Consider the following 11,658-nt stretch of genomic DNA (forward strand, 5'->3'; position numbering starts at 1 on the left):
GTGTGTGTGTGTGTGTGTGTGTGTGTGTGTGTGTGTGTACTCCCTGGATGAGGAGATGTAATCTCATGTTTTTTCCACAGAAACCAACAGGAGAGATCAGAGTCAGAGATTCTCAGTGGTCAGTCTTCCCAGAGTCATCAAACAGACCTGGCCTCCATATTCAGTGTATGTGGTCCTGTTATGTATATTTGTTTCTTGTTTACCTCAAGTAAAGTTGATCTGTCAATCATTCATTAATGTGTTAATGAGAAAGCATTTTGTTTCTTGCTTAACTTATTTACTTGATTTATTTCAGTTGCTTGAAGAGAAAATTATGACATTTGTGAAGAACGAGCTGAGGCTGTTCAAGAGGAATCTTAGCCCAGAACTCCCAGAAGGCTTTGAGAGTCAGAAGCAGGATAAGGAAGTGGTGGACCCTGAAGATGAGAAGCAAGAGAGCAGTGCCAGAGAGGGGGCTCTGAAGATCACACTGCACATCCTGAGGAAAATGAACCAGAAGGAGCTTGCTGACACACTGGAGAAAAGTAAGAGCTGTCTGCCTCATGTTGAATGCTGTTTTATAACATTTAAAAGCTGTAGCTAAAGTACAGCTAAAGTAGCTGTGTAACTCAATGATATTGTAGCAGCCTTAACACAACACCTAGTGACCTCATTAGTAGCAGCAGTGATGTGTTGTGTTGATTAATTTAGAGAGAGAACATTAATAATACCATCAATAATACCAATAATAATATAATAATAACAATAATAATAACACCAGTCTGGAATGGATTATGAAAACATTGATAGTTATTAAAACAGACGTTATATTAATATCCTCTGTGTTATTTCTTCATTCAGATGAGCTTGCTGTGATTTGCCAACGTGAACTCAAATCTAATCTAAAGAAGAAGTTTCAATGTGTATTTGAGGGGATCGCTAAACAAGGAAACCCAACACTTCTCAATAAGATCTACACAGAGCTCTACATCACAGAGGGTGGAACAGGAGAGGTCAATAATGAACATGAGCTGAGACAGATTGAGACCACAACCAGGAAACAAGCAAGACCAGAGACTGCAATCAAATGTAACAACATCTTCAAACCCTTAACTGGACAAGACAAACTTATCAGAACTGTGCTGACAAAGGGAGTCGCTGGCATTGGAAAAACAGTCTCTGTGCAGAAGTTCATTCTGGACTGGGCTGAAGGAAAAGCAAATCAGGATGTCCAATTTGTATTTTCATTCCCTTTTCGGGAGCTGAATTTGATGAAAGAGGTCAAACACACTTTAATTGAACTTCTTAATCACTTCTCAATGGAAACCAAAGATTCAAGAATCTCCAACTACGACAAGTACAAAGTTCTGTTCATCTTTGATGGTCTGGATGAGTGCCGACTGCCCCTAGACTTCCAGAAGAACAAGATCTGTTGGGACGTCACAGAGTCAACCTCAGTGGATGTTCTGCTGACAAATCTCATAAGGGGAAATCTGCTTCCCTCTGCTCTCCTCTGGATAACTACCCGACCTGCAGCAGCCAATAAGATCCCTTCAGGGTGTGTTGACCAGGTGACAGAGGTACGAGGGTTCAATGACCCAGAGAAGGAGGAGTACTTCAGGAAGAGATTCAGTGATGAGGACCTGGCCAGCAGAATCATCTCACACATAAAGACATCAAGGTGCCTCCACATCATGTGCCACATTCCAGTCTTTTGTTGGATATCTGCAACAGTCCTTGAACACATGCTGAAACATAAGAGAGAAGTGATGCCCAAGACTCTGACTGAGATGTACACACACCTTGTGGTGTTTCATACCAAACAGAAGAATGAAAAGTATTTTGGGAAAGAAGAGACAGGTCCACACTGGAATAAAGAGAGCATTCTGTCACTGGGAAAACTGGCTTTTCAACAGCTTGTGAATGGCAATCAGATTTTCTATGAAAAAGATCTGAAAGAAGCTGGCATTGACGTCAATGAAGCCTCAGTGTACTCAGGATTGTGCACACAGCTCTTTAAAGAGGAATGTGGGCTGTACCAGGACAAGGTGTACTGCTTCGTGCATCTGAGTATTCAGGAGTTTCTGGCTGCTGTATATGTGTTCCTCTCTTTCATCAACAACAATGAGAATCTAATGGCCAAAACTCAATCAACGTCCAGGAAACTTTCTGTGGGGAAAAGACAGAAGCCTAAATTTACTGTCTACAAGAGTGCTGTGGATAAAGCCTTACAAAGTGAGACAGGAAACCTGGACCTTTTCCTCCGCTTCCTTCTGGGCCTCTCACTGGAGTCCAATCAGAAGCACTTACGAGGTCTCCTGACAAAGACAAGAAGCAGCTCACAGATCCATGAAGAAACAGTCAAGTACATCAAGAAGAAGATCAGGGAGAATCCCTCTCCAGAGAGGAGCATCAATCTGTTCCACTGTCTGAATGAACTGAATGACCATTCTCTAGTGGAGGAGATCCAAAGCTACCTGAGATCAGGAAGTCTCTCAGAAGACAAACTGTCACCTGCACAATGGTCAGCTCTGGTCTTTGTGTTGCTGACTTCAGAAAAGGAGGTGGATGTGTTTGACCTGAAGAAATACTCCAGATCAGAGGAAGGTCTTCTGAGGCTGCTGCCAGTGGTCAAAGCCTCCAGAGCTGTTCTGTGAGTAAATAAAATGACATTTAAGAACTAATCATCAGGAAGAAATACTCAGTTTAGAGAAAAATATTTATTATTGAAAAACTTTTTTTAGTATAACATTATGACCATACAAATCTTGGAGACGGAAGATGAATATATATGCTGTTTGAGAGAATAAACCAATTGCATCTGCAATTGTCCCTCTACACGACTTGTGTTAATTTAACAGTGTGTTTGTGAAGTCATGATGATCTCTTTGCAGGCTGTCAGGCTGTGGAGTCACAGAGGAAGGCTGTGCTTCTCTGGTCTCAGCTCTGAAGTCAAAACCCTCACACCTGAGAGAGCTGGATCTGAGTAACAATGACTTGAAGGATTCAGGAGTGAAGTTGCTCTCTGCTGGACTGGGGAATCCCCACTGTAAACTGGAGACTCTGAGGTCAGTATTCCTGTAGTTGGTCAACAAGTGATAACTGTTCACCAGATCCACATGTGTTTACCAGACACACATCGTCCACACCATATGAGAGGTTAGCATGTTTTGTTGTAGCCTCTGTTTTTGGTAATGGTGAGAGGTTAGTATGTTTTGCTGTAGCCTCTGTTATTGGTAATGGTGAGAGGTTAGTATGTTTTGTTGTATCCTCTGTTATTGGTAATGGTGAGAGGTTAGCATGTTTTGATGTAGCCTCTGTTATTGGTAATGGTGAGAGGTTAGCATGTTTTGTTTTAGTCTCTGTTATTGGTAATGGTGAGAGGTTAGCATGTTTTGTTGTAGTCTCTGTTATTGGTAATGGTGAGAGGTTAGCATGTTTTGATGTAGCCTCTGTTATTGGTAATGGTGAGAGGTTATCATGTTTTGTTGTAGCCTCTGTTATTGGTAATTGTGAGAGGTTAGTATGTTTTGTTGTAGCCTCTGTTATTGGTAATGGTGAGAGTTTAGCATGTTTTGTTGTAGCCTCTGTTATTGGTAATGGTGAGAGGTTATCATGTTTTGTTGTAGTGTCTGTTATTGGTAATGGTGAGAGGTTAGCATGTTTTGTTGTAGTGTCTGTTATTGGTAATGGTGAGAGGTTAGCATGTTTTGTTGTAGCCTCTGTTATTGGTAATGGTGAGAGGTTATCATGTTTTGTTGTAGTGTCTGTTATTGATAGTGGTGAGAGGTTATCATGTTTTGTTGTAGTGTCTGTTATTGGTAATGGTGAGAGGTTAGCATGTTTTGTTGTAGCCTCTGTTATTGGTAATGGTGAGAGGTTAGCATGTTTTGTTGTAGTCTGTTATTGGTAATGGTGAGAGGTTAGCATGTTTTGTTGTAGTCTGTTATTGGTAATGGTGAGAGGTTAGCATGTTTTGTTGTAGCCTCTGTTATTGGTAATGGTGAGAGGTTATCATGGTTTGTTGTAGTGTCTGTTATTGGTAATGGTGAGAGGTTAGTATGTTTTGTTGTAGCCTCTGTTATTGGTAATGGTGAGAGGTTAGCATGTTTTGTTGTAGCCTCTGTTATTGGTAATGGTGAGAGGTTAGCATGTTTTGTTGTAGCCTCTGTTATTGGTAATGGTGAGAGGTTAGCATGTTTTGTTGTAGCCTCTGTAACTTTCTCACTCATTATTATTAATGATTCGTTAATGATTTGTATTAATCATCAGGATTAATTAGTAGTGTTTAGAAACATTTTATCTACTCTCTTAGACAGAATATTACTCATCATACACCATTCAGTTTCTATTGGGCAAAACACTACCAAAACAAACTGCAAATGAGTCAATGTCACCTCATATGAAACATTTGATCTCAAATCCAAAATGCTGGAGTATAGAGTCACATTTAAAATGTCAGCTTAACTGTCAAAATAGATATGGTGTTGGCTTTATTCTCAATACAATCTAAATCTGATACCTCACTGTCTGTCGTTTGACTGATACTGCTTTTTAAACTGGTCTGATCAGTGCTCAAATATTTGTAGTATACATTTTTCTCTCTACAAGAAATATTATGATCATTTATAATCATGAAACATTCCTTCATTTATGAAAAGCAGGTTTCAGGACACTGATGAATCTGAACGTTAAAAAAAATATACTGCCACTATTTTCACCACCAAAGAATATAAGTGTGATTTTAATATGATTTGACTCTTTGCAGGCTGTCAGGCTGTCTAGTCACAGAGGAAGGCTGTGCTTCTCTGGTCTCAGCTCTGAGGTCAAACCCCTCACACCTGAGAGAGCTGGATCTGAGGAACAATGACCTGAAGGATTCAGGAGTGAAGCTGCTCTCTGCTGTACTGGGGAATCCCCACTGTAAACTGGAGACTCTGAGGTCAGTATTCCTGTAGTTGGTCAACAAGTGATAACTGTTCACCAGATCCACATGTGTTTACCAGACACACATAGTCCACACCATATGTGTTTGGACAGTGAGGTTTACAGTTTTAAATGTGGTGCTTTGCTCCAGCATTTAGGATTTGAGATATAATGTTTCATATTAGGAGACAGTACAGAATGTCACCTTTTATTTAAGGTTGATGGTGAGAGGTTAGTATGTTTTGTTGTAGTCTCTGTTATTGGTAATGGTGAGAGGTTAGTATGTTTTGTTGTAGTCTCTGTTATTGGTAATGGTGAGAGGTTAGTATGTTTTGTTGTAGCCTCTGTTATTGGTAATGGTGAGAGGTTAGCATGTTTTGTTGTAGCCTCTGTTATTGGTAATGGTGAGAGGTTAGCATGTTTTGTTGTAGTCTGTTATTGGTAATGGTGAGAGGTTAGCATGTTTTGTTGTAGCCTCTGTAACTCTCTCACTCATTATTATTCATGATCTTTCTCAATCATGGCAGTCACAGGCTTGATGTTGTTATTGTGTTCAAAGAATATGGGACCAAATGCTAAACTTGTGACTACTTTAATAGTCTATGAGTGAATTGGTCAGAAATCTTATGACTTCAAATAGGGGACTAGATACACAAAGGGCTAGATACATTAAATTAAGTGCTTTTATTTTTCTAAATGTTGAAATAGAAATGTATGAAAATACCCTCAAATGAATGGTGACATTATATCACCTCATATGAAACATTAGATCCCAAGTCCAACATTTTGGAGTATAGAGACACATGTAAAATGTTTGTTTCACTGTCAAAATAGATATGGTGTGGACTGTATACTCAATAAAATCTAAATCTGATACCTCACTGTCTAAATAGATATGATGTGGACTGTATACTCAATACAATCTAAATCTGATACCTCACTGTCTAAATAGATATGGTGTGGACTGTTTACTCAATACAATCTAAATCTGATTCCTCACTGTCTAAATAGATATGGTGTGGACTGTATACTCAATACAATCTAAATCTGATACCTCACTGTCTAAATAGATATGGTGTGGACTGTATACTCAATACAATCTAAATCTGATACCTCACTGTCTAAATAGATATGGTGTGGACTGTATACTCAATACAATCTAAATCTGATACCTCACTGTCTGTCTTTTGACTGATACTGCTTTTTAAACTGGTCTGGTCAGTCTACTATAATATTTGTACTATACATGTTTCTCTCTACAAGTAATATTATGATCATTTATAATAATAATTATTTCTAATAATGAACCATTCATTTATGAATAGATATGACAGGTTTCAGAACACTGATATATCTGAATATGTTGAATATGTCACCACCAAAGAATAGCAGTGTGGTTTTAATATGATTTGACTCTTTGCAGGCTGTCAGGCTGTCTGGTCACAGAGGAAGGCTGTGCTTCTCTGGTCTCTGCTCTGAGGTCAAACCCCTCACACCTGAGAGAGCTGGACCTAAGCTACAATCACCCAGGAGACAAAGGTGTCAGACTGCTCTCTGCTGGACTGGAGGATCCACACTGCAGACTGGAGAAACTCAAGTATGTAGAGGGTTTATGTCAATGTTCATATCAGATATGTTTGAATTAGCAGGCTGGTTAGGACAAACATTCTTAACTTCTTGACTGCCCATCCCTTAAACAGGATAATTGTCATCAGCAACCGCTGAATAGCATAGTGCCTCAGTCAAATAATATTACTAAAAATATTCAAATTCATGAAATCACAAGTGCAATATTGCAAAACACAATTTAGCCTTTTGTTAATTCATCTCATATTTTGAAATTATGCTTTACAGCGAAAGCAATCCAAGCATTTGTGTAAGTTTATCGATCGCATGATAAAACATTAAGTACACTTAGTATCAGGTAGCTTGGTCACGAAAATCAGAAAAGCAATCAAATTAATCGTTTACCTTTGATGATCTTCGGATGTTTTCGTTCACGAGACTCCAAGTTACACAACAAATGTTCCATAAAGATTATGTTTAGATTCAAAATACCTCCGTTTGTTTGTCGCGTTATGTTCAGAAATCCACAGGAAAGAACGGTCACAACAACGCAGACGAAAATTCCAAATAGTTTCCATAATGTCCACAGAAACATGTCAAACGTTTTTTATAATCAATTAGCCTGTGGGCTATGCGATTTCAAACAATATACCGTTTTTTTTTTAAAGAAGCTACTTCAAATGTACTTTAGTGAAAACTTCCCCAGCTTCCCCAGCCTCATGGACACGCCTATGCCTTCTAATTGTGGCATAAACACAACCAGTCATGATGTTTTCATCTGATTGTCAAACAATCACTTAACCAAGGCGCTCCTGTAGCCTACCTGCACACATTCCTCAGGTTGTTTTTAAAATATATAATCAATAATATATCAACCGCAAATGTCTTTCACAGTAGGAGAGGGAAAAACAATAACTGTCCATATTCTGTTGCGCGAGCAAAACTCATGTGACCACTTGACACAATGTCATCGTTCTGGCTCATTTTTCAAAATAAAAGCCTGAAACTATGTCTGAAGACTGTTGACACCTGGTTGATATCCCTTTAAATGGAGCAATGTGAGGCTATGGAACATGTATACTACTTCCGGCGCCGACAGAGATGGCCGCCTCGCTTCGCGTTCCTAGGAAACTATGCAGTTTTTTGTTTTTTTACGTGTTATTTCTTACATTGGTACCCCAGGCCATCTTAGGTTTCATTACATACAGTCGAGAAGAACTACTGAACATAAGAGCAGCGTCAACTCACCATCAGTACGACCAAGAATATGACTTTCGCGAAGCGGATCCTGCGTTCTGCCTTTCACCCAGGACAACGGAATGGATCCCAGCCGGCGACCCCAAAAAACTACTTTGAAAAAGGGGAAAACGAACCGGTCCTCTGGTAGACTCCGGAGACGGGCACATTGTGCACCACTCCCTAGCATTCTCCTCGCCAATGACCAGTCTCTTGACAACAAGGTTGATGAAATCCGAGCAAGGGTAGCATTCCAGAGGGACATCAGAGACTGTAACGTTCTTTGCTTCACGGAAACATGGCTCACTGGAGAGACGCTTTCGGAGACGGTGCAGCCAGCTGGTTTCTCCACGCATCGCGCCGACAGAAACAAACATCTTTCTGGTAAGAAGAAGGGCGGGGGCATATGCTTTATGGTTAACGGGACGTGGTGTGATCATAACAACATACAGGAACTCAAGTCCTTCTGTTAACCTGATTTAGAATTCCTCAAAATCAAATGTAGACCGCATTATCTACCAAGGGAATTCTCTTCGATTATAATCACAGCCGTATATATTCCCCCCCAAGCAGACACATCGATGGCTCTGAACGAACTTTATTTGACTCTTTGCAAACTGGAATCCATATATCCGGAGGCTGCATTCATTGTAGCTGGGGATTTTAACAAGGCTAATCTGAAAACAAGACTCCCTAAAGTTTATCAGCATATCGATTGCGCAACCAGGGCTGGAAAAACCTTGGATCATTGCTATTCCAACTTCCGCGACGCATATAAGGCCCTGCCCCGCCCTCCTTTCGGAAAAGCTGACCACGACTCCATTTTGCTGATCCCTGCCTACAGACAGAAACTAAAACAAGAAGCTCCCGCGCTGAGGTCTGTTCAACGCTGGTCCGACCAATCTGATTCCACACTCCAAGACTGCTTCCATCACGTGGACTGGGATATGTTCCGTATTGCGTCAGACGACAACATTGACGAATACGCTGATTCGGTGTGCGAGTTCATTAGAACGTGCATTGAAGATGTCGTTCCCATAGCAACGATTAAAACATTCCCAAACCAGAAACCGTGGATTGATGGCAGCATTCGCGTGAAACTGAAAGCGCGAACCACTGCTTTTAATCAGGGCAAGGTGACTGGAAACATGACTGAATACAAACAGTGTAACTATTCCCTCCGCAAGGCAATCAAACAAGCTAAGCGTCAGTATAGAGACAAAGTAGAATCTCAATTCAACGGCTCAGACACAAGAGGTATGTGGCAGGGTCTACAGTCAATCACGGATTACAAAAAGAAAACCAGCACCGTCACGGACCAGGATGTCTTGCTCCCAGGCAGACTAAATAACTTTTTGCCCGCTTTGAGGACAATACAGTGCCACTGACACTGCCCGCAACTAAAACATGCGGACTCTCCTTCACTGCAGCCGACGTGAGGAAAACATTTAAACGTGTCAACCCTCGCAAGGCTGCAGGCCCAGACGGCATCCCCAGCCGCGCCCTCAGAGCATGCGCAGACCAGCTGGCTGGTGTGTTTACGGACATATTCAATCAATCCCTATCCCAGTCTGTTGTTCCCACATGCTTCAAGAGGGCCACCATTGTTCCTGTTCCCAAGAAAGCTAAGGTAGCTGAGCTAAACGACTACCGCCCCGTAGCACTCACTTCCGTCATCATGAAGTGCTTTGAGAGACTAGTCAAGGACCATATCACCTCCACCCTACCTGACACCCTAGACCCACTCCAATTTGCTTACCGCCCAAATAGGTCCACAGACGATGCAATCTCAACCACACTGCACACTGCCCTAACCCACCTGGACAAGAGGAATACCTATGTGAGAATGCTGTTCATCGACTACAGCTCGGCATTTAACACCATAGTGCCCTCCAAGCTCGTCATCAAGCTCGAGACCCTGGGTCTCGACCCCGCCCTGTGCACCTGGGTACTGGACTTCCTGACGGGCCACCCCAGGTGGTAAGGGTAGGCAACAACATCTCCACCCCGCTGATCCTCAACACTGGGGCCCCACAAGGGTGCGTTCTGAGCCCTCTCCTGTACTCCCTGTTCACCCACGACTGTGTGGCCACGCACGCCTCCAACTCAATCATCAAGTTTGCGGATGACACAACAGTGGTATTCTTGATTACCAACAACGACGATACGCCTACAGGGAGGAGGTGAGGGCCCTCAGAGTGTGGTGTCAGGAAAATAACCTCACACTCAACGTCAACAAAACTAAGGAGATGATTGTGGACTTCAGGAAACAGCAGAGGGAACACCCCCCTATCCACATCGATGGAACAGTAGTGGAGAGGGTAGTAAGTTTTAAGTTCCTCGGCGTACACATCACAGACAAACTGAATTGGTCCACCCACACAGACAGCATCGTAAAGAAGGCGCAGGAGCGCCTCTTCAACCTCAGGAGGCTGAAGAAATTCGGCTTGTCACCAAAAGCACTCACAAACTTCTACAGATGCACAATCGAGAGCATCCTGTCGGGCTGTATCACCGCCTGGTACGGCAACTGCTCCGCCCACAACCGTAAGGCTCTCCAGAGGGTAGTGAGGTCTGCACAACGCATCACCGGGGCAAACTACCTGCCCTCCAGGACACCTACACCACCCGATGTTACAGGAAGGCCATAAAGATCATCAAGGACAACAACCACCCAAGCCACTGCCTGTTCACCCCGCTATCATCCAGAAGGCGAGGTCAGTACAGGTGCATCAAAGCTGAGACCGACAGACTGAAAAACAGCTTCTATCTCAAGGCCATCAGACTGTTAAACAGCCACCACTAACATTGAGTGGCTGCTGCCAACACACTGACTCAACTCTAGCCACTTTAATAATGGGAATTGATGGAAAATGATGTAAAATATATCACTAGCCACTTTAAACAATGCTACCTAATATAATGTTTACATACCCTACATTATTCATCTCATATGTATATGTATATACTGTACTCTATATCATCTACTACATCCTTATGTAATACATGTATCACTAGCCACTTTAACTATGCCACTTTGTTTACATACTCATCTCATATGTATATACTGCACTCAATACCATCTACTGTATCTTGCCTATGCCGCTCTGTACCATCACTCATTCATATATCTTTATGTACAGATTCCTTATCCCCTTACACTTGTGTCTATAAGGTAGTAGTTTTGGAATTGTTAGCTAGATTACTTGTTGGTTATTACTGCATTGTCAGATCTAGAAGCACAAGCATTTCGCTACACTCGCACTAACATCTGCTAACCATGTGTATGTGACAAATAAAATTAGATTTGATTTGATTTGATGGAGTTTTCAAAATAGAAGCAACTTCCTGGTTTGATTTTTCTCAGGGTTTCGCATGCAATATCAGTTCTGTTATACTCACAGACACACACACACACACACACACTGGACACACACACATACTGGACACACACACACACACACTGGACACACAGACTGGACACACACACACTTACTGGACACACACATTCTTACCAACGCTTGACTGTGTGTGTGTGTGTGTGTGTGTGTGTGTGTGTGTGTGTGTGTGTGTGTGTGTGTGTGTGTGTGTGTGTGTGTGTGAGTTCAGGTGTATCCCCAATGACTGTCTGTTCTTCTGCTTACCACTACAGTGTGGAACATGGTGGAGAGAACACAATGAAACCTGGACTTAGAAAATGTGAGTATTGACTGCTGTGAAGAATATGACTAAGAATAAGTCTTAATTCAAGTTAAGTCAAAGTCAAAGACCACCATCATTACTTACTTGGTTATATTAAATATCAGCTGTAGTTCCACAGAAGCAGAAATCAGGGACACCAACGTTTACAAAGAGTTGCTTTAAGTGTGTGTGTGTGTGTGTGTGTGTGTGTGTGTGTGTGTGTGTGTGTGTGTGTGTGTGTGTAATTAATAGGAATAAGTGTGTTTTATA

At 41.8% G+C, this 11,658-nt stretch overlaps 2 protein-coding genes across 5 annotated transcripts in view; one reads left to right on the forward strand and one right to left on the reverse strand.

Moving 5' to 3' along the window:
• Window positions 1-11,658, reverse strand: part of LOC135564801 (NLR family CARD domain-containing protein 3-like) — a 240,360-nt gene that overhangs the window by 80,888 nt on the left and 147,814 nt on the right. The gene's annotated exons all lie outside the window — the stretch shown is intronic.
• Window positions 1-11,658, forward strand: part of LOC135564802 (NACHT, LRR and PYD domains-containing protein 12-like) — a 63,023-nt gene that overhangs the window by 11,552 nt on the left and 39,813 nt on the right. The window contains exons 3-9 of one of the 3 annotated variants that reach the window (XM_065010862.1): window positions 81-165; window positions 296-524; window positions 841-2,632; window positions 2,874-3,047; window positions 4,748-4,921; window positions 6,329-6,502; window positions 11,360-11,406. In XM_065010862.1, coding sequence (XP_064866934.1) covers window positions 81-165; window positions 296-524; window positions 841-2,632; window positions 2,874-3,047; window positions 4,748-4,921; window positions 6,329-6,502; window positions 11,360-11,406 — 2,675 coding nt within the window. The remainder of the gene's footprint in view (window positions 1-80; window positions 166-295; window positions 525-840; window positions 2,633-2,873; window positions 3,048-4,747; window positions 4,922-6,328; window positions 6,503-11,359; window positions 11,407-11,658) is intronic. The other 2 variants (XM_065010864.1, XM_065010863.1) reach the window with 2 other exon arrangements.

The sequence above is a fragment of the Oncorhynchus nerka genome, linkage group LG26 (assembly GCF_034236695.1).
Source record: "Oncorhynchus nerka isolate Pitt River linkage group LG26, Oner_Uvic_2.0, whole genome shotgun sequence".
Classification (NCBI taxonomy): Eukaryota; Metazoa; Chordata; class Actinopteri; order Salmoniformes; family Salmonidae; genus Oncorhynchus; species Oncorhynchus nerka.